General features: G+C 42.7%; 1 protein-coding gene across 8 annotated transcripts in view; it reads right to left on the reverse strand.

Annotated features, from left to right (window-relative positions):
* Positions 1-23,625, reverse strand: part of MAST2 (microtubule associated serine/threonine kinase 2) — a 206,790-nt gene that overhangs the window by 22,140 nt on the left and 161,025 nt on the right. For 6 of the 8 annotated variants that reach the window (XM_070786614.1, XM_070786613.1, XM_070786619.1 and 3 more), the window contains 5 exons: positions 11,734-11,809; positions 9,266-9,286; positions 7,400-7,478; positions 5,082-5,236; positions 3,126-3,201 (listed from right to left, as the gene is read on the reverse strand). In XM_070786614.1, coding sequence (XP_070642715.1) covers positions 3,126-3,201; positions 5,082-5,236; positions 7,400-7,478; positions 9,266-9,286; positions 11,734-11,809 — 407 coding nt within the window. The remainder of the gene's footprint in view (positions 1-3,125; positions 3,202-5,081; positions 5,237-7,399; positions 7,479-9,265; positions 9,287-11,733; positions 11,810-23,625) is intronic. The other 2 variants (XM_070786616.1, XM_070786615.1) reach the window with 1 other exon arrangement.

The raw sequence follows: 23,625 nt of genomic DNA on the forward strand, positions 1-23,625 counted from the left end.
TCTTGCCACCTCTTCTTAATATCTTCTGCTTCTGTTAGGTCCATACCATTTCCGTCCTTTATCGAGCTCATCTTTGCATGAAATGTTCCTTTGGTATCTCTGATTTTTTTGAAGAGATCCCTAGTCTTTTCCATTCTGTTGTTTTCCTCTATTTCTTTGCATTGATCGCTGAAGAAAGCTTTCTTATCTCTTCTTGCTATTCTTTGGAACTCTGCATTCAGATGTTTATATCTTTCCTTTTCTCCTTTGCTTTTCACTTCTCTTCTTTTCACAGCTATTTGTAAGGCCTCCCCAGACAGCCATTTTGCTTTTTTGCATTTCTTTTCTATGGGGATGGTCTTGATCCCTGCCTCCTGTACAATGTCATGAACCTCATTCCATAGTTCATCAGGCACTCTATCTCTCAGATCTAGGCCCTTAAATCTATTTCTCACTTCCACTGTATAATCATAAGGGATTTGATTTAGGTCATACCTGAATGGTCTAGTGGTTTTCCCCACTTTCTTCAATTTCAGTCTGAATTTGGCAATAAGGAGTTCATGGTCTGAGCCACAGTCAGCTCCTGGTCTTGTTTTTGCTGACTGTATCGAGCTTCTCCATCTTTGGCTGCAAAGAATATAATCAATCTGATTTCAGTGTTGACCATCTGGTGATGTCCATGTACAGAGTCTTCTCTTGTGTTGTTGGAAGAGGGTGTTTGTTATGACCAGTGCATTTTCTTGGCAAAACTCTATCAGTCTTTGCCCTGCTTCATTCTGTATTCCAAGCCAAATTTGCCTGTTACTCCAGGTGTTTCTTGACTTCCTACTTTTGCATTCCAGTCCCCTATAATGAAAAGGACATCTTTTTTGGGTGTTAGTTCTAAAAGGTCTTGTAGGTCTTCACAGAACCGTTCAACGTCAGCTTCTTCAGCATTACTGGTTGGGGCATAGACTTGGATTACTGTGATATTGAGTGGTTTGCCTTGGAAATGAACAGAGGTCATTCTGTCATTTTTGAGATTGCATCCAAGTACTGCATTTTGGACTCTTTTGTTGACCATGATGGCCACTCCATTTCTTCTGAGGGATTCCTGCCCACAGTAGTAGATATAATGGTCATCTGAGTTAAACTCACCCATTCCAGTCCATTTCAGTTCGCTGATTCCTAGAATGTCGAGATTCACTCTTGCCATCTCTTGTTTGACCACTTCCAATTTGCCTTGATTCATGGACCTGACATTCCAGGTTCCTATACAATATTGCTCTTTACAGCATTGGACCTTGCTTCTATCACCAGTCACATCCACAGCCGGGTATTGTTTTTGCTTTGGCTCCATCCCTTCATTCTTTCTGGATTCCACTGATCTCCAGTAACATATTGGGCACCTATTGACCTGGGGAGTTTCTCTTTCAGTATTCTATCATTTTGCCTTTTCATACTGTTCATGGGGTTCTCAAGGCAAGAATACTGAAGTGGTTTGCCATTCCCTTCTCCAGTGGACCACATTCTGTCAGACCTCTCCACCATGACCCTCCTGTCTTGGGTTGCCCCATGGGCATGGCTTAGTTTCATTGAGTTAGACAAGGCTGTGGTCTTAGTGTGATTAGATTGACTAGTTTTCTGTGAGTATGGTTTCAGTGTGTTTGCCCTCGGATGCCCTCTTGCAACACCTACTGTCTTACTTGGGTTTCTCTTACCTTGGGCTTGGGGTATCTCTTCATGGCTGCTCCAGCAAAGCGCAGCCATTGCTCCTTACCTTGGACGAGGGGTATCTCCTCACCACCACCCTTCCTGACCTTCCACGTGGGATAGCTCCTCTAGACCCAAACACTATGCATACCCCTAATTTTTTTAAATAAAGAACCAAGCACAACAGAATGATTTCCACACTGTCACTCTGCCTCTCTGTTTTGCTCTCGTTCTCCAGTGCCCACTCAAAGGCTAGAAAGTGCAGACCACAGAGCAGCAGAGAAATAACAGCTAACACTTGTGAGTGCTTGCTGTGTCCTGGGCACAGTTAGAAAAGTTTAATGTTCATTCATCTTCACAAGCTCCCTATGAGATTCTCTTCTTATCCCAAATTACAGATGAGGCAAATGAAGTTCAGAGAAGTCAATCATCTGCCCAGGGTCATGAGACTAACACACAGTAGAAGCAGACTTGAGCCCAGTCGGCCTGCTTCCAGAACCTACTCTTCCTCAAGCTCCGCTTCCCCGTGAAGAAGGAAAGCAAGAGGACGGCACAGCTTTCCCTCAGCCTGCCCCGTGTGCCCGGAGACTCCCCAAGGCTAGAGAAAGGACATGCTGGAGGAGCAGGAAACCACACATTGCTAACCCTGATACAGAAGAACAGGCAGAGCCGGGGGTCTGGATGGAGGATGAACAAAGAGGCCTGAAGACCTCATGCTTGCTGCTGTCATGAAGAGGGGTCCACCTGGCCCTGGTTCCCTCCCTCCAGAGCTGGTTTGTTCTGCAGGGGCAAGGCCTATCATTAGACAGCCACATCACAGGGTTTAGGCATGTGGTCTTCAAAAGGAAAGGCAAATGCAAAACAAGGTTCTCTTTCCACATACGAGGAGGTTCACCATCAAACTGCAGCTCTGAAGACCACTTCCCAACTATCTCAGGACAGTAACCCGCCTCCCTCCTTGGCATTTCCCCACTTGAAAACACAAGTCCAATTGTGAATAGCAACTCTGAGCTCTGTCTCCCACCCTACTGCTCCCTCTGGCCAATTTCCTGGCAGGGGAAATTTAGAAATCTGCCTTAAATGAAGGTGCTCTCAGAGGGCAAATCTCCTTCTTGGGGATCCCAACTCATGGATCCTCATGGGCAGGTTAGAACCAAGATCTCTGCTCTTTCCTTCCCCATTAACATATGGTAGGATACGGCTTTGACATTTCCCTTTAGACACCCCTTTTCTGTGGGGAGTGGGGAAACAGAGGCTTGCAAGCACAGTTCCCAGATTTCCAGGTCCTCTGTCCCTCCTCTTCTCTGGCAGTCTGGCAGGCCCCATGTTGTGCCCTCCTATTCTGGCTGCCTCCAGAGACAGGGTGCTACCTCCCACCTCTGGTCTTTGCAGTGGGGCTGGCTGGAAGCGACATCCTCAGGGATATTACCGTTTCCTTTAATCTGGATCCTTACCTTGGGGAATCTTTCCTTGTATACATGATTCATCATTATTATTTCACTGTCAAAGGAAACTGGTGACCGTCCAGGACTAATTAAGAAAGAAACAAGTGTGTTACATTAGTGCCAGGGAACCAGTGAGGAGAAAGATGCCCATCCCCAGAGCCCGTGCCTGCCCACTGTCTGCAGCAGCCATACACTCCCACCTTCAGAAGTGCTGAGTTCCAGAGCCTCCTTATTCCTGGAGCTGCCAGTACACTTTCTTCAGCTCAAAATGGTGTCACTTGGAGCTAGACTACCTTCCTGTAAGAGGCCTGGCCTTCACAAAGACCTCTGCCAGGGCCTGAAAAGGCCTAGACAGCAGGAGACCACTCTTGAAGCCACAAGAGGTTCTTCTAGGATCCCCACCCCCATAACAGGACTGTCTGCGTCCTCCTTGCTTTGGCCAGTGGGGTTGGGCACACCCCCAGCATGTTCCAGGAATCAAATTCAATCAAACCACCAACCATCAAAACAACTAGAGGAAGACAGTCTATACCTGTATCTTTTCCAAACAAGCTGCAGCCAGTGGGGCTGACCTAGCTCTACCTCGGGGATGAATGAGGCCAGTCCCGCCAGGCTGTTGAGGACCTGGGCCATCTAAATCTTCCACTTTGGCCCACATGTGGTTATATCCTCGTAAAGGATTTCAAAGTCTGAGCCACACAACTGAATGGCTACTTGGGTCCTGCCCAGTTTGATGCCCCCGACCTGTGATCCCAGTTGAGTCCAGAGCTGCTCTTTCCTGCCTTTCCTCCCTGCAGTGGCCCTGGTCCGTCTGCTGCACTAATGCACATTACCAAGCATTTTAAGAGTAATCCTCAGGGATTCCCAGAGGTACTGCCGTCCTCTCACTCTCAGATGTTCTAACAGGTGCCCCTGTTTCTGTGTGGACTGTGAAGAGCACCAAGACTCGGGCGTTCCCCTGTGGACTGGGCTCCATGCTCCCTCGTCTGAATGTCTGACCCTGTGCACTGCAGTCCCAGTCATTACTGTCATCAACCTAAACTTGAACCAGTCTTTGTGGTCTGGCTCAGCTCCCTCCCTGACACTTGCAGTGCCAGCATTACCCGAGGGGACTCTTCCTGGGAGGCATTACTCCTTGGCCCCCACCCTCAACATGTTGGCCACTTTAGTATTTCTCAGGGGCCCTGGAAAGCTGAGCTCCATCTCTGAAAGCCCTGCTCATTGCAGTTTCCACCTTCTTCTTGAACTTGGAATTTTGGCACAGATTTACCACCTAATGCCAAAGAGAAGAGCTGACTGAATCCATGGAATACACAGAGAAATCAGGGGTTAAGGACTGCTTGGTTTGATGAGCCCTAGTGATTCAGGGAGATGAGACTGATTGAGATGGCCATTTAGTTCTTCTTTTGCGATGGGCTTCTCCCTGAGTCAGCCACAAGTGTCCTCAGAAGCAACGTTTTCAGTTGGCCGAGTTATATATTCTGGGCCACTGGGTTCTTAGCCAGGTAACCATCAGGAGGGATGATACCATTATTCTCCCATAACTGAAAAGAGTCCACAGTACATTTTTACTGCCAACTACTTTTAAAGGGAAGAAGAGGGACCCCCTGAGAGCATCGTTAGGCACCTCTCGGTGGCAGCGGGTGGTGGGGTGAGCTGAACTGTACCCGAAGCCAAAGGGCTTGAGCCTCCCTGGGCTTGACTCATTTGAGCTGTGCCCATGTGCTAGGCCAGGGGTTGGCAAATTATGGCCCGCAGACCAAATCTGGCCAGCTGCCTGCTTTTATAAATAAAGTTCACATAATGTCTGTGGATGAGTCCACACAACAGCAGAGTAAGTAGCTGCCAGAGGTGGTATGGCCTACAAACTGTGAACTATTTACTGTCTTGCCCTTTATGGAGCAAATGTGCCAACTCCTAGGCTCTGAGGACAAGCTGAGCTCCAGGTGGGAGAGGGCCCCTCACCTGAGGCTGCGGGAGCGGGGCCGCAGGGCGGGGGACTGCCGCCCCTCCTCATCAGGCACACTGTCTGTGCTGAAATGCTTCGTCAAGAAGTGCAGCTCATCGGCCGTGGGCTGGAAAGGCAACTGGTGCAGCTTCTCCTGAGAGGAGCACGACGACTAGAGGGGACATTAAAAAAAAAAAAAAGCATTAGAGAGAAGTGTGAGGCAGGCCAGGAGCGGAGGTGGGCTGAGAATGGTGAGGGGCCCCCAGTCAGTGTAAACCTGAAGTCAGCCCACAGCGGCAGGCTTCCTCTCCACAGGGCACGATCCTGTCCATCTCTACCCCTCAGGGCTCTCAGTCCTGAGGAAGCCGAGATACTCTCCTCTTTCCTGAGTTTTGCAGGGGGTCAGACCCAGACATTCATGGGTGTGAGAGTTCCCCGACTTCCTAGGGGCCCTCTTTAGGTGGCAAAAAGCAGATTCTTCTGCAAGGACCCCTTACTTTCATGAGGCTTTTGGCTAGTTGGAATGGCAAGTAATTAATAAGCCATGCTTCCTGGCTTCTTTGGCAATGTCCTAGGAATGCTCGACCTACAAACGACATCCTGTAAGTTCTCCTTCCTACAACACCTTGGAGAGCCCTAGGGGTGCTCGGCAATGCTTCCTTCAGGTTGTTAACCAGAGGGCAACTGGCTTTGCTGAGGCTGTGACCACTTCACCCAGGCTCTAGGGATACCAATAGGCAAGAAAATTCAGCAGGGAAGAAAATTATTTTCAGATCTGCAACTCAAATATTAGACTTGACCTGAAAATAGGTAAGAGTTCTAAACATGGTCTGATGACTGAGATTAAAGCTAAGCCCACTGGAGTCACAGGAGACAATGAGAGGGAGTGAGCTGTGCTATCAGAGGCAGCCCACAGTGCAGCCATTGCTGTGGCAGCCCTGGTCGTGAATCCCCCCTTACCTGATCAGACCAGCTACAACAGCAGCCAATCTAACACTCTTGGCTCAGTTCTGCTCACCAACTGATGAAGAATCTGAAGTTAAATGTCTAAATCCATTTACACTCAAAGCTGCAGCACCACACTGAGAGAACTCTGAGGCCACATGTAAGCCTTAATACCAAGTGAGAAACCAGAATTCTTTTGACTAACAGTACACACTTCTCTCATGGAATGCTATAATAAATGAAGTTGTAAACAGCTGGTGGGAGGTTTTCACAGGGCTCTGTCTTGGTCACGTTTTTTATAAATGGTTTGGACAGAAACTATAAAAAATTATCCTCACTCAACTGCAACTAACATGAAGCAAAGTTGGTATTTTAAGGTATTTCAATAAAATAAGCTGAAGCAATGGGTTGGGTCAATTAAAATTTTTTGAACAGGAATATATATACATAATAAATACATGACACTTACCTTGGATCTAAAAAAATCATGGTTGAGTAAAGGATTATGGGAAGGGATATTTACTAGGGAAAGATCTGAAACTAACAGCTGCAGAAGGACCAGTGAGATCCTTGGATTAACTTAAGAGTAATATTTAGGACTCTCCTGCAGGTCCAATGGTTAAGACTCTGCACTTCCACTGCAGAAGGCATGGGTTGGATCCCTGGTCAGGGAACTAAGATCCCACAGGCTGTGAGGTGCAGCAAAAAAAAAAAAAAAAAGAGTAACTCCTTTTCCTGCTTTGGATTTATGAATATAGACAAATTGATCTGAGAAGACCTAAAGAATGGTGGAATACAAGGGAAATGGGTCATCCAGTCTGTGGCTTGCAAAGCCTGAAATATGGCCCTTTACAGAAAGTGTTTGCCAATGCGTCATCCTGCCTTCAATTAAAAGTTGCTCAGTGAGGAAGTCTCATTTTAGCATCACTTGTGCACAGCGGCAATAGGACATCTGTTGTGTTTTAGGCTAAAATCTTCTCTAAGAAGTTTTAGAAGTTTTTGAAAGGAAAAGTGAAAAAGTTGGAGGATACATGTCCTTTGGGACATGGGAGGGGTTACCTGCTCTTGACTGTAGTTCTGGAAATAAAATAGGGGAGCAAGGGAACTGTGCTTAGGAGTCCCTGTGCCCAGCCTCATGGGCAAAGAAAAAGTCCATTCTCAAGTCCCCCTCGGACTCCACTAGGAATAACTGATGCTCAGAGACAAGCTGGTTAATTCTTTCCAAAGGCATGTAATGGATCTGACTATGGCTGTTAAGGGCCACCAGACCTCTGCCCCACTCAGCCTCACCCCAAACAACCTCTCTGAGCTGGGCTCTGGAGAAAAAGTTGAGAACCATTTCACAACACTGTAGGGCGAAGGAAGTACAGCCACAGATTTGGCCACTTACTGACACGGTAGAACTAGGGGTGTTGGTTCCATAGCCTGAAGAAGGCAATGAGGCCAAAGACCAGCGCCGTCCATCAGTCCTATGTAAGAAACGAACGTTAGGCAGTTTCTACCAGACCCCACCCTGAGCCCAGGACCTGCCTGTCTTTTGATCAGTTTTTTTGGGGCAGCTAATTCACTGGTGGGCTCTTTCTTGTCTCAAGACTGTACTGCTCGGTCCAGCACATGCTTTCATATCTCTCTCGTACATGGGGCCTATTGTTCTGTATTTCCCACTGAAAGACAGACATCTCTGACTATAAAGGAGTCCATAACTTTAAATAAGAACATCTGTTATGCAATACTATGGTTTTGGAATAAACATCTTTACACTCTCAACTTACTCACTTCTAGCGATGACAGAGGATCCCAGCTAAAGGGTACATCACAAGGACAGAACTGCCACTGAAATGCTAGTTCCTTTCCTAAAGGCTCCACATGAAGGGCTCTTTGGGGTGCCCCAGGCCACTGGGTTGATAACCAGGAAGAAATGAAACTACCACTTGGGTCTGAGTATGAATCAATAGATGGCAAATAGTCAAAGGCTACCCAGGACCCATCAGGACTGATAAATCCAATCTTTGAGAATGTTTGCCAAAGAGTGACAGCAACCTGATGAATGAGGAGTGAGGTGGTATAGTCTTGGCTGTATATGAGACTCTGGGGCAGGCTTCCAGCTGCTCTTTAGAGGATATGCCTGAAGCTCTCATTACAGAGAACCACAGTTACCTGCTTTGCTGTAGAGAAGAAAGATCAAGCAAATATTTGGCTTGAAGCTTTTATAACATGGACAAGTGATTCTTTCCTGGATTACAGGATGTATTGTAACAAACGTTCTTTCTTGTGGGGCTTGGGGTATAGCCTGCTCTGGTTGAAGTTAGAGGAAAACTTCTTTGAACATTAGCAATGGAGGACCTTTAGAAGTTAAGTTCAATACTCTCAATCTTCAGAGAAAACATTAAGACCCAGAGATCAGGGTGGATTGTTTTGTTCCAGGCTTCACAGTTAACAGTGGGTGGGGTGAGGCATGAGAGGAAGAAGCAAAAAAGCAATCAATCTTGCCAGGGCTTTTCTTTTGGAAGCACTCCCCGCCACCCCCAGCAACACGGAGCAGCTTTTTCTACTAGGTTCTGTTAGGGGACAGCCGGGGGTTCCATGCCACATGCACACAACTCAAAATTCATGCCACCCAGGCAGCCAGTCCTGCTGGAACCTAGTCTCTGAGACACAAAATGTCCAGGAGCCTGCTCAAACATGATGTTCTCTCTGACCTCTCTGCTTGGCCCTGAGAGCTCTACACAAGAAAGCAAGTCAATTCCCAGAAAACAGAGCTCAGTGAAAATCGAACTAGTCTAGCTCAGGGAGGCATTTCCCAAACCCTTGTCAGATACACTTCTCCACAGATGACTTTTCCTCCTTCACAAGGAAATGAAAACCAATTGCATGGCAGCAATTTTCCTATAAACTGAGGAGCAGGGACCACCAGAGTCAGAAATGCCACTATAAGGAGGCCTCTGTGTCCTCTGCTGGGTCATCCACTGGGTGACCAAGGAAAGCTGTGGGAATGAGGGTGACTTGTCTCTTTGCTCAGAAGCTTGGAACTATTTATCAAATCCTGCCTCTAAGCGTATGAGCATGGAGCCTTGGTTCCAGCAGGCAGAGGGCGCTCCCTTAGGGCCTCTTTGCTAGAAATGAAAGGCCAAATGTCCAAACCCACAGTCAGAGAAGACTCATCACACCCAGTTCTCACCAAGCACAAGACCACAAACCACACTGTCTGGCCATGCACAGCAGTTTCCCAGCCCCTCCCCGTCAAGTCCGCTATTACCTGTCTGCTCTGTGGCCATGGCTGTGGTGGAAAGACATACATTAAAGTGAGAACCAAAGGGAACCAGAGGGACTGATCTGTCTGACCCCTGGCATTTGGTCTAGCTTGGCAGAAGCAAACCTTTTGTTTAGGAATGTGCAAAAGTTAGAAGTGGAATTGTATGACTAACAGGTATACCCCTAGAGTTTCATTACATCTGCCTTTTGTGTGAAATTCCAAACTAATGCAATGCTATAAAACCCAAGCTGGACTTCAGTGACAGGAAACACAATTTCTGAGGACTCTGTTTGGCAGGATTGACATCTTCTTCCCCTCCCCTATCAATACCTAACCGCTTCCCACCTCTGTCTGGTAAGGGGACAGCCTAGGTTTCTGTCTTTGACTCAAACTTTAGGCCACCTAGCACAGACCTGTGTGGATCTCAGTGGTAATACCAAGCCTCAGAGTTCCCAGCTGATCTATTCCGAAAGCCCATGCAGGCACAGGGCACCAGTGGAACAAGCTATTCCCTCTGCCTGGATTGGTCTACACACCTGTGTTCTCACTTTCAACATGGCAGGCTCCTTCTTATCCTTCAGGCTGGCTTAAAGGTCAGTTCTTCTTAGAGGCCTTATGACCACCCAGTATAGACTCTCCAGCCTCATTCCCTTCCTACTCTTTTAGGCAGCATCATATTCTTTCCCTTTACGGTGCTTATCACAGGTTAAAACTATATACTTGTTCATTTGCTTGTTCATTATTCTTCCCCACCACTCATTCAATCAGTAAGCACCGACTGAGTGCTTATTATATACCAGCAGACATATTTGCAACATGTTAAGGCATCTCTATTAAAGGTGCTTTGATTCTGGTTAAGAGGAAATGGAAAGCAAATAAGAAAATACAGGCAGCCCCCCTTATCCATAGTTCTGCATCTGCAGATTCAACCAACAGTGAATCAAAAATATTCAGGGAAAAAATAATCCAGTAAGTTCCACAGAGCCAAACCTGAATTTTCTGGATGCCAGCAACTATTCACACTGTATTTAAAACTATTTACATAGCATTTACATTGTATTGGGTATTAAAAGTAATCCAGAGATGATTTAAAGTACAGAAGAGGATGTACAAAGGTTATATGCAAATACTATGAGCCTTAAACATCTGTGGATTTTGGTATCCACGGGGGTCCTGGGACCAGTTCCCTCTGGATACCCAGGGGTGACTGTATCAGGCACTGAAAAGTACTAGTTTGAACATCAAACTGGATGCTCTGCTGGAGAATGATGAGGGACTTCTTTATACTGTATGGTGAGGGAAGGCCTCTCTGGAGAGCTGATGTTAACTAAGCAAAGACCTGAGGGAACAGCATTCCTTCAAAGGGAACAAGTGCACAGACTCTACTAACTCCACTAAGTTTCTAGAAAATAAGGGCTCTGTCTGTCTGGTTCCCACTAAGTACCCAGCCTGTGCCTGGGCTTATTGGGTGCTCAGTAAATATTTACTGAATGAACGGGAAATGACTCAGTATAGAGGACAGTCCTAGGTCCTGCTGTCCCAGCTCTGAGGTGAGAGTTCACACACAGTCGAGGCAGCAAGTCTGGGACAAATGAGACTTTCGGCCGGGCTGGAAAGGCAGATGCATCCATCCAGCATATTCCTATACTGAAAACATTCCTTTTCTGGAGGTCTTAATGACAAAGACTGGCTCTAATCAAGAATAGCTTTAAAAATAAAATCAAAGAACATGAACTCTGCCAAGCAAGAATTGTAGAGATGTTCTGAAAAGTAAATAATTTGTATAAGAAGACTTGACACATGGATGGACTCATGTCAGTCAGCTCAGTACTTCTCCAGAGGCCAGAGAAGTACTGGCAGATAGCCTGGCAGTGGGCTGAACTGTCAAGCCTGCTCCCACGTGCTGGAGACAAGTTCATGTCACTTCCGGAAATGAGTGAAATGTGAGGAATACAAGCATGGCTGTTAATCACACCAAATCACACCAAATTCATGGGAGTATAAGTGAAGACCTGGTAGTCTCTTTATCCTCAAGGAGAGAGGCATAAATGGCCCCTTCCAGCTCCCTGAACTAGCTGAGTTAGAGGAGGAGAAGTGTAACTTTGGGTCCTCCTGGGAGGAGAGCCCATCTTCTCATTAGCACAGCTCTCAATTGAGAGTATAATGTTTCAGAACATACCCTCAGGAAACCAGGGATTTCTGTTTAAGATTGTAAAATAAATTCACTTCTAGTATCTGCTTGCCCATTCGAACACTCAAATGCAAACACCTATGGTGTTTGGAAAACAAAGGTTGAACAAGATAATTATGACCTGGGCGAGGAAAGCAGGAAAAGAATTTTGATGGCTGGCAGACCGAAGGTAACACACTTAGAAGGGCAATGTCTCAAAGGAGGAAGCTGACATTTAACTGGCATTCATGCAAATACCACACATGTTAGTCACTAGTCACAGAAGAGTCTACAAACTTACCTACGGGCAGGAACAAAGGAAAAGTGAGCAGGTGCATTTGGAGAGAAATTCCGGGGACTATCCAAAGGACTGTTACCTGTAAACAGGGAAAGTAAAAGAAATCCTCTGTGAGATTTGCTTCTGGGGAAGGCTGAGATGACAACCTTTAGAAAAGAAATCATCCCCTAGCACCAGCAATGAGCACATATGATTATTTTTCCAGGCCCACCATTAGTTTAATGATTCTCTCTTTGCAAAAGTTTGGCAGCCCAGAGGGTTTTCCCTTGTTCCCAAGTTGCCTATAACCCATCTATGCTTCTCAGACATCTGTTCTAGATCTAGCAGCAACTTGACAATTTCCTGTCCTCCTTGGAACATCTCAGGTTCCAATCTGCCTAGTCAAGTTAACCCAACTTTGCAAAGGCTTGAACTCATTCGGGGCAGAGCACACAGCCAAACACTCAAACACTTCTCAAAGGGCAATGGGACTGCTGGTCTGAAAGGCTCTTGCACATATATTCTGCACACTGCATCCAAGGAGCTAACCCAGAAATATGTGTGCCTAGGGGAAAATGAAGTTCTCAGGTGGGGACTTAGGAGAGTGGTGCTCCTTAAACAGTCCATTTACAAGGTCCCCAAGTCTGCAAAGCATGCCCAACCCTTTCACAGGGTAGGAATTATCTCCACCTCTTTGTTAGTTTTCACATGTCCCCTACAACTTGTAAACTTATAGCTCAGAAGTTTTGAACAAAACTGTGTGCTTCTGTTTACAATAGCCAGGACATGGAAGCAACCTAGATGTCCATCAGCAGACAAATGGATAAGAAAACTGTGGTATATATACACAATGGAATACTACTCAGCCATTAAAAAGGATGCATTTAAATCAGTTCTAATGAGGTGGATGAAACTGGAGCCTATTATACAGAGAGAAGTAAGTCAGAAAGAAAAAACACCAATACAGTATATTAACGCATATATATGGAATTTAGAAAGACGGTAACAATGACCTTATATGCGAGACAGTGAAATAGACACAGATGCAAAGAACAGACTTTTGGACTCTGTGGGAGAAGGCAAGGGTGGGATGATTGAAGAGAATAGCATTGAAACATGTATATTATCATATGTGAAACAGATCACCAGTCCAGGTCTGATGCATGAGACAGGGCGCTCAGGGCTGGTGCACTGGGATGACCCTGAGGGATGGGATGGGGAGGGATGGGGAACATATGTACACCCATGGCTGATTCATGTGAATGTATGGCAAAAACCACCACAATATTGTAAAGTAATTAGCCTCCAATTAAAATAAATTGAAAAAAAACAACAACAACTGTACTTACCTTAGTGCTAAGGACCATGATTGCCAAATCTAAGCCTGCCATACTTCTGTGGTCCAATTGCCAGCTGGGGGCTGCTATTTAGGAGAAGCTGTCAACATGTCTCTACCCAAAAAACCATGTTGAAATAAGCACCACACTCCATGATGTGCTGATCACTCAGCCAGTCCCTCCCCACCACCCCACTTCTGTGCTCACATCTATGAAGCCACACTAGCTATGAGAAACAGCAGCTACCCAGGGACCTAATAATTCAGCAGGCCCTGGTTTCTTCTTGGACAATTTATTTTTTGTAAAGGGTATGATGTTCCAAAGTGCCATGAAGCTGCCCATGAGTTTATTATCTCCATTCAACAGGCATGGATAGCACTCAATGTCTTTCTGTACTGATCTTCTGGGTGGCTGAGACAGTAAAGAACCCACCTGCAATGTGGAAGACCTGCAATATTGGGAAGATCCCCTGGAGGAGGGCATGGCAACCCATTCCAGTATTCTTGCCTGGAGAATCCCCAAGGACAGAGGAGCCTGGCAGGCTATAGTTCATGGGGTCGCAAAAAGTCAGACACAACTGAATGACTAAGCACAGTACTGATCTTAGACAAATCAGTCTCTCAAACAACGGCTCCCTACCCTGTGCAGTACCTCTATATCAATTATATAAAGGCACTCTCTTTAGGAGAACTAATGAAGAAAAGGCATTTTCAGCTTCTACTCATCCCCTTGCCAGGGAGCCCCAGTGAGGTGCACAACCTTATGCAGTAGATCTGCTCTCAACTCAGTACCAACTCTGGGTTTCCTGGGTGTTGAGGGCTACCTCTTATGATTTATCCTACCTCCTGGCTAGCACATGTCACCAGGGTGTGAGAAAAGTGATTTAGAATAGCTGTTTCCTTAGGTAGGACTTAAAAAGAATCAGGCCTCCTCAGAATTATCAAGGTCTAAAAAACTATATATATAAAATTCTTTTTAAATAGTGTCATCTCAGAGATTAACAAGTGCCCTCAGTTTGATCCCTGACATGTAAAGCTAGATGCCCTTTGTTGGTTCCCCAAACCACCAATCTAAAGCCTCAAGGCCCTGAACATGAGTATCCTACAAACAATGGCCAGTCTTCCAAGGACCGGGTGTGGTGATGGTTATTGAAAAGAACACGAAGAATCTTCCAGGAGCTCACAGCAAAGCTAGGGATTCACAGAACACACACATGTCAGAAATGCCTAACACTAAGAGGAAAAAAAGTTGTAAATAACAACAATAATAAAAACCAGCACATCACTGAGGTGTGTGACAACTTCAAGCAGAATAATAATCCTTAAAGGATAAGAGAGTGGAGGATGCAGAAAACATACTTGAAGAAATAATGGTTGTTCATTGCAGCACTGTTTATAATAGCCAGGACATGGAAGCAACCTAGATGTCCATCACCAGATGAATGGATAAGAAAGCTGTGGTACATATACACAATGGAGTATTACTCAGCCATTAAAAAGAATACATTTGAATCAGTTCTAATTAGGTGGATGAAACTGGAGCCTATTATACAGAGTGAAGTAAGCCAGAAGGAAAAACACCATTACAGTATACTAACGCATATATATGGAATTTAGAAAGACGGTAACAATAACCCTGTGTATGAGACAGCAAAAGAGACACTGATGTATAGAACAGTCTTATGGACTCTGTGGGAGAGGGAGAGGGTGGGAAGATTTGGGAGAATGGCATTGAAACATGTAAAATATCATGTATGAAATGACATGCCAGTCCAGGTTCAATGCACGATACTGGATGCATGGGGCTAGAGCACTGGGATGACCCAGAGGGATGGTATGGGGAGGGAGGAGGGAGGAGGGTTCAGGATGGGGAACATATGTATACCTGTGGTGGATTCATTTTGATATTTGGCAAAACTAATACAATTACGTAAAGTTTAAAAATAAAATAAAATTAAAAAAAAAAAGAAATAATGGCTGATGGTTTTCTAAATTTGATGGAAAAAACTATAAACCCATTTTATCTAAGAATCTCTAAGAGAAAGAGGAAGAAATATATACCAAAGCACATTACAATCATATTGCTCAAAACTCATGATAAAAAGAAAATTCTTAAAAGTAGTTGGGAGGCAGATTGAGGGGGGTAGGAAAGACATGTTTAGACAGGAATACAGATAAGGATTATAGTAGATTTCTGACCAAAAATAATGCAAAAGGATAATGAAATAACATCTTTAAATTATGGGAAAAAACACAAATCCTACCAACCTGGAATTCTATACCCAGCTACTGTGTAATAAAGAACCTGGTGGCATTTGTCCCCAGTTCTTAGGAATGTGCCTCTAAATCTTTGCAATTTCCCAGGTGATAGGAGTGTCTTCTTTATTTATGGTGGGGCCAGACAGTTTATGCAAATAAGATGAGGAACCAAGAGAACAGAGAGCTGAAGCTTAAGCCATTTGATATTACTCTGGCCTCCAGGGGTGCAAGAGACTGAGTTCAATCACATAGCTGATGAATTAGTCAATCATGCTTACTTACATAATGAAACTCTAGTAAGCACTATGGACACCAAAGCTCTAATGAGTGTTCCTGGTTAGTAATACTCTGCATATTGCTACACATGAGTATGCCAGGAGAGTGAAGCATCTGGACTTCATGGAGAGAGGCACCAGAAACTTCACACAGGGGACCCTCCCAGACTTCACCTTAAGTGTCTCTATTTTTGGCTGGTTCTTAATATATCTTTTTTGCTATAATAAAACTGTATTTGTAAATATAGTTCTTTTATGATTTCTGCAAGTCATTCTAGCAAATTATTAAATCTGAGGAGGCAGTGGGAGCCCTGAAGTTGTATCCAGTTGGTGAGAATTATGAGTGGCCTGGGAACTGCCAATCATGCAAGTGATGTCTAAAGTAATGACAGTTTTGTGGAGGACTGTGGCCATAACCTAAGTTCTGCCCAATTCTGGGCAGTTAGTGTCAAAAGTCACTGCACCAGTGAAAATATTCTTAAAAAAAAAGATAAAATAAAGATATTTTCAGATTAAAAAAGCCAAACAAAATCCTCAACAGAAGACTGCACTACAAGAAATAGTTTCAAAATGTCCTTTAGGCACAAGGAGAATAATACCAGATGGAATATGGATCTACACGAAAGAGTGAAGAACACTGGAAATGTTAACTACATGGGAAAATATCTAAGATTTTTTTCTTATTATTTAAATGTCTTTAAAAAATTATGTTTAAACAAAAATAACAAGGTAATGTGAAATTTACATCATATATGAAAATAAAAAGGTTGAAGACAGTATAAAGGCTGGGAGGGTAGAAATGGAATAGTATTATCTTTATGCTACATGTGAAGTGGTTTAATATTGTGATAAAAATATATATTATACATGCTAATCCAACTACTAAATAACAAAGAGTTATAGCTCATAAGCCAATAGAGGATGTAAAATAAAATTAAAAAACACTCAGTCCCAAATGAACGAACACATAAAGAAAAAAACAGATGGTACAATAAGAAAATAAATAGGAAGATGACAGATTTAAACCAAAACATTATCAACAACAATAGTAAATGAAATAGTATGGTGTTGGTGTTGGTGGTGGTGGTTTAGTCACTAAGTCATGTCCAACTCTTATGACCCCATGGACTATAGCCTGCCAGGCTCCTCTATCCATGGGATTCTCCAAGCAAGAATACTGGAGTGGGTTACCATTTCCTTCTCCAGGGGATCTTCCCGACCCAGGAATCAAACCTAGGTCTCCTGCATTGCAGGCAGATTCTTTACTAACTCAGCTACAAGGCACCAATTAAAAGATAGAGATTACAAGCAATAAATGTTGGAGAGGGTATGGAGAAAAGGGAACCCTCTTACACTGTTGGTGGGAATGCAAACTAGTACAGCCACTATGGAGAACAGTGTGGAGATTCCTTAAAAAACTGGAAATAGAACTGCCTTATGACCCAGCAATCCCACTACTGGGCATATACACCAAGGAAACCAGAATTGAAAGAGACACGTGCACCCCAATGTTCATCACAGCACTGTTTATAATAGCCAGGACATGGAAGCAACCTAGATGTCCATCACCAGATGAATGGATAAGAAAGCTGTGCTACATATACATAATGGAGTATTACTCAGCCATTAAAAAGAATACATTTGAATCAGTTCTAATGAGGGGGATGAAACTGGAGCCTATTATACAGAATGAAGTAAGCCAGAAAGAAAAACACCAATACAGTATACTAACACATATATATGGAATTTAGAAAGATGGTAATGATAACTCAGTATGCAAGACAGCAAAAGAGACACAGATGTATAGAACAGTCTTTTGGACTCTGTGGGAGAGGGAGAGGGTGGGATGATTTGGGAGAATGTCATTGAAACATGTATAATATCATATATGAAACAAATCTCCAGTCCAGGTTCAATGCATGATACAGGATGCTTGGGGCTGGTGTACTGGGATGACCCAGAGGGATGGTACGGGGAGGGAGGTGGAAGCAGGGTTCAGGATGGGGAGCACGTGTACACCCGTGGCAGATTCATGTTGATATATGGCAAAACCAATACAATACTGTAAAGTAACTAGCCTCCAATTAAAATAAATAAATTTTTTTAAAAATTTAAAAATTAAAAAAAAAAGTCACTAAAAAAAAAAAAAAAGAGCCCACATTATATTTAATTGCACTGAGCAGTTCCAGCTGTATGCAACAAATTCTAGTAAATTCTCTTTTGATTATTATTCTATTACAAATATTTTCTATTTTCCTTGTTATGACTTCTTAGATACATTCATTATTTAAAAGTGGATATTTATTTCCAAATACATGGGATTTTTTTAGAGTATCTTTGATATTAATTTCTCACTTTGAATTAATCTCTCATGAAATGCTTTCTTCTCTGCAATCATCCTCTGTTTTTTTCAGTCTTCTAACTTCATTGAGGCTTTCAATGGCTAAGTCAAAGATTTCTCTTGGGAAATGTCACGTTGCACTTGAAAATACGTTGGTAGTTTTCAACTATCTTTTGATATTGACTTCTAACATTATCCCATAGTGATGAGAGAACAGATTCTATGATTTCAATACCTTTAGACTATGAAATGTCTGCACCTTGTTTTATGCCTCTGGATACATTCCAGCGTCTCCTAGTTCATAGTCTATGGGAACTTGAATAGAATTTGTATCCTACTGTTGTGTGAAAATTGTGTAAGTCTTAATTATGTTGAATTGGTTAATAGTGCTTTTCAGGTCTACTATATCCTTCTACTTCTCTGTATATTCATTCCATTAATTTTTGAGAGTTTGATATTGAAACTCCAACTAAAAGTCTTAATTTATTTACTTAAAAAATAATTGCAATATATAATGGAATACAGGTAACTTTTTTCTGTAAAAAAGACCAGAAAATCCAATAAAAGAAATCTGTGTTTGTTTTTTTTTTTTTAAATGTTAGTGTGGTATTGGTGAAAGAACAGACACATAGATAATGGAACAGAACAGAGCACCCAGAGATAAAGAAATGCAACTATATTCAACTGATCTATGACAAAGGAGCTTAGTCAATTCAACAGAGAAAAGATAGTTTTTTTCCATGAATGGTGCTAGAACAATCAGATGTCTGTATGCAAAAAAACAAAACAAAACAAAACCCACAGAAGAATCATCTAGACACAACCTTTCACAAAAACTAATTCAACATGGATCACATAAATGATCCTAATGTAACATCTGCCTAAATATAAAGCACAAAACTATCAAACTTCTACAAGATACATAGGGGAAAAGGAAGTGACCCTGACTTTGGTGATGAATTCTTAAGATATGAAACCAAAAGCATGATCAATGAATAAAATTAATAAATTGGACTGCATTAAAATAAAAAGCTGCTCTGCAAAACACACTGCTAAGAGAATAAAAAAGATAAACCATAGACTGGAAGAAAATATTTGCAAAACATGTTGTATTTTGGATACAAAAGACTTGTATCCAAAATAAACAAAGAACTTTTAAGCTCAACAATAAGAAACAAACCAATTTTATAAGGTGAAAAAGGTCTGAACAGACATCTTACCAACGAAGATACACAGATGGCAAGCGAGCACAGGAAAAGTTGCTCAACATCATTTGTCATAGGGAATCATAAATTAAAACCATAAAGGGATACCCATACACATCTATGAGAATGGCTAAAAAACTGACAATATCTAATACTAATAAGGATGTGGAATAACAGGAACTTATTCATTGTTAGTAGGAATGCAAAATGGTATAGCCACCTTAGAAGATAGTTTGGCAATTTCTTATAATGCTAAACACAGTCTTATTGTATAATCCAGCAACTGTATTCCTAAGTAATTACTCAGTTGAGTAGAAAACTTCCTGTCCACATAAAAACTTGCACACAGAAGCTGAGAGCAGCTTTACTGATAAGTGCCAAAACTTGGAGCAGCCAATGTATCCTTTAGTAAGTGGGTGAATACAACTGTGGTACACGTAGACAATGAAATTATTCAGCACTAAAAAGAAATCAGTTATCAAGTCATAAAAAGATGGAAAATGAATGGAGTCTGAAGGCAAAAGGAACTAGATATATATACTCCAGTCTATAAAGATGCTTTCCATGGGAGTATGGGGAAAACAATTCTGACTGTCCTACTGTGTACAGTGGAATTGAAAAACTAAATATGTATGGATAATGGGTGGTTGGAGCCAAGTTTTCATCATTTGAGTGGAAATTTATAGATCAGCAAGGGGTAGCAGTAAAGAATCTGCCTGCCAACGCAGGAGCTGCAAGAGACATGGGTTCTATCCCTTGGTCGGGAAGATCCCCTGGAAGAGGAAATGGCACCCCACTCCAGTATTCTTGCCTGGAAAATTTCATGACCAGAGAAGCCTGGTGGGCTACAGTCCATGGGGCTGCAAAGACTCAGGTACGACTGAGCACCTGAGCACACATCAACCAACTTGACCTAACTGACACTTAAAGAACATTACCAAACACACTCTTCAAGTAAACATGGAACATTTACTAAGATCATATTCTGGCCCATAAAACAAGAAGATCCAATAAATTTTAAAGAATTCAAGACATACAAAGTATGGTCTGTGAGCATAATGAAATTTAATTAGAAATCAATAATAGAAAGACCTCTGGAGAATTTCCAAATATTTGGAAACTAAACAACACACTTCAGAATAACTTGTAAATCAAAGCAGAAATGCAAAAGGAAACTAGAAAAGTATTTAAACTAAATAAAAATGAAAATATATCAGTTAAAGCAGTTTGATAGCAAGAAAAACATATCACTAAATAAATACCTGTACTAGAAAAGAATGAGGGCCTTCCCTGGTGGTCCAGAGGTTAAAAATCTGCCTTGCAATGCAGGGGATGCGGGTTCGATCCCTGGTCGGAGAACTAAGATCCCACACGCAAGGAGCAACCAAGCCTATGTGCCACAACTACTGAGCCCATGACACAATTAGAGAGTCCATTAGCTGCAAGGAAAGATCCTGCATGATGGAATTAAGATTGGACGCAGCCAAATAAATAAATATTTTTAGAAAAAGAAAATTCAGTTCAATGACCTCAGTTTTTATCTTAAGAAATTAGAAAAAGAAGAGCAAATGAAACCCAGAATAAAGGAAATCACAAAGATAACTGAATAAATCAATTAAAAAACTAAGAAAACCTATTTAACCTGAACTATGTATGTCCTCTTTCTCCTCTGGTTGCCTATATTTGAACACTTGATGGCATTTACCAGAATTAAGGGCACCATATGGTATACATCTTTGTTTCAGTGTCAGTGAGGTAAGTACTTATTAATTTATCATTCTTTCATAGGTCAGTCGGTAAAGAATCTGCCTGCAATGCAGAAGTGAAGTGAAGTCGCTCAGCCGTGTCCGACTCTTTGCGACCCCATGGACTGTAGCCTACCAGGCTCCTCAGTCCATGAGATTTTCCAGGCAAGAGTACTGGAGTGGGGTGCCATTTCCTTCTCCAGGGGATCTTCCCGACCCAGGGATCGAACCTGGGTCTCCTGCATTGTAGGCAGATGCTTTACTGTCTGAGCTACCAGGGAAGCAATGCAGGAGACCCATGTTCAATTCCTGGGTCGGGAAGATCCCCTGGAGAAGGAAATGGCAATCCACTCCAGTACTCTCGCCTGGAAAATTCCATGGACAGACGAGCCTAGTGGGCTATAGTCCATGGGGTCGCAGGAGTCAGACACGACTTGGCAACTAAACCACCACCACCACCACCACCATCACCACCACCACCAAGGTTTACACATCTGTTCATTAGAACATTTTAGAGTTGGTTCACAATTTAATGTCTTATATACCAAACATTGCCAAGATCACAGAACGGAAATGGCTTGCAAGTTATGGGAGTAGTTGCCAGGATATATCCAAAATCAGGCCTCTACGTGTTAAGACTATAATCTCTGGCAAAAAGCATCCCTGTTTCAGGGGTAAATAACAATGGATTCCTACCACCTGGAAGCTGATGAAATAATAAACTGATTATAACAAGTATTCCTCCCAAATGGCCAGGCTCCAACATATTTTTCAAAAAAGATACTATTCTGACACCAACTGCATGTACTTCAATTCTGACACCAACCTCAAAGAGTTAGTACAGACCCAACAGGTTAAGGGCAAAGTCCTTAATAAGACTGCCTCACTTTCTATACCAGCCATTTATCTTGGGAGGAGGGAGGTACCTGTACTTCTGACCTACTGCCTACAAATCTGGAGGTTTTCATGCCTGCCTTCCTTCCAGCTACAATAATTCACTAGAACAACTCACAGAACTCAGAAAGTGTCATATTCATTATTACAGTTTTATTAGAGAGGATGCACACAGGTGAAGTCAGGAAAGGAACGAAGAGCTCCTGTGCACCCTCCTCGTGGAATCTGGGTGTGTCCTGCTTCCTGGCACAATAAATGTGTTCACCAACCAGGAAACGCTACTATGAGATTTGGTGTCTACAGTTTTCATTGGAGTTTCACTACGTAAGAACAATTGATTAAATCACTGGCTAAACAATGAACTCAATCTCCAGCTCCTTCCCCTCCTCATGAGGTTGGGCTGAACCAAAGTTCCAACTCTCTATTTATGTGGTTGGTCTTCCTGGAGACAAGACTCCATCCTGGAGCTATCTAGTGGGCCACCTGAGTTACTTCACTGGCATAAGACTTTCTCAGAAAATTCCAAGGTTTTTAGAAGCTCTGTGCCAGGAACCTGGGATAAAGACCATAGAAATTATTTATTATATAGAAGCTAAGGTCTAAAATGTTTGTGCCTTTTTCTCTACTTTCCAATATTCATTTTACCAAGAGACCAAAAATCACTAGTATGAAGACTATGACAGAATAAAATCAATATAATTTGAATTGGTCTTCTTTTGAGGGAAGATCAAGATGCAAACATTTTGAAGAAAATAATTAAATTGATTCTTCTTATTGACTTACATCCACAATTCTGGCTCTAGGGGGAAAAAATTACATCATTGAGAGTAACTTATCCTTGAAAACAGCCAGAAATTGCTCAACAAGGACAAAAAATCTGATAGAAAACCCAGCAGCCCAAGAAGCAGGTTTTTTCAACTTCACCAAGCAGTTGGAAGAAATAGTTAGAAGACAAGCAATCATCCATCCCAGAGAAACAAGTTATAATGAAAGATAAATAGAACTGGGAGCTGTTACCTACAAATTGGCACTTGCCATCTATCTCTACAAGGACCAAAGTATGAGCCACTGCAGCTGCTGATCATCAACACCCCCCGAGAGGAATTCAGGGTGGAGATCAGAAACGAGGCAATCTGTGTTCTGGGAAAAACTGGCAGAACAGGTCTTCATATAGTTAGGTATTTTCAAGAGAAAATTTTATGAGTCCAGTTCATGCTCCAGTTTCTCCTCATATCTAGAAAAGCACTAAAATCCTTCATGGTGATGACTGTTCCTCGCGACCAGCAGTAACTTTAACAAGACTAGCAGAAAACTTCTGCAAAAATATGTGCTTGGTTGCATGTTTTCCCTGCTTCACCAAAATCACATATATACTGACCTTTCTCCCCCATCTCTTTGGAGCAGTATATCCAAGCTATCTGAGATGTTATTTCCTGGGCTGCAGTCCTCATTTTGCCCCAAATAAAACTTAACTCACAACTCTCACATTGTGCATTTTTTTCAGTTGACAGTGCAATCAGCTGACCTTGAACCAGTTGCTTCATTTACACAGTTTAACTAGTAATAAAGTAATATAATTATATAGCAAGCACCTATATAGATACCATCCAGGTTAATGATGCCATCTTCCAGAATGCCTTCTTCTAGTCAACCTTTCCAGTCAAAGCACCTCCCTTTTTCCATTAAAGGTAAACACCCTGACTTTTATGGGAATCATTTCTTTACAGCTTTACCAACTAAATAGGCATCCTTAATACCTGAGTTTAGTTTTTCTCGATTAAAAAAGTTGAGATATAGGGAATTCCCTGGTGGTCCAGTGATTAGGACTCTGTTCTTCCACTGCCAGCCCAGGTTTGATCCC

This window comes from Bos indicus, chromosome 3, assembly GCF_029378745.1.
Source record: "Bos indicus isolate NIAB-ARS_2022 breed Sahiwal x Tharparkar chromosome 3, NIAB-ARS_B.indTharparkar_mat_pri_1.0, whole genome shotgun sequence".
In the NCBI taxonomy this organism is placed as follows: Eukaryota; Metazoa; Chordata; class Mammalia; order Artiodactyla; family Bovidae; genus Bos; species Bos indicus.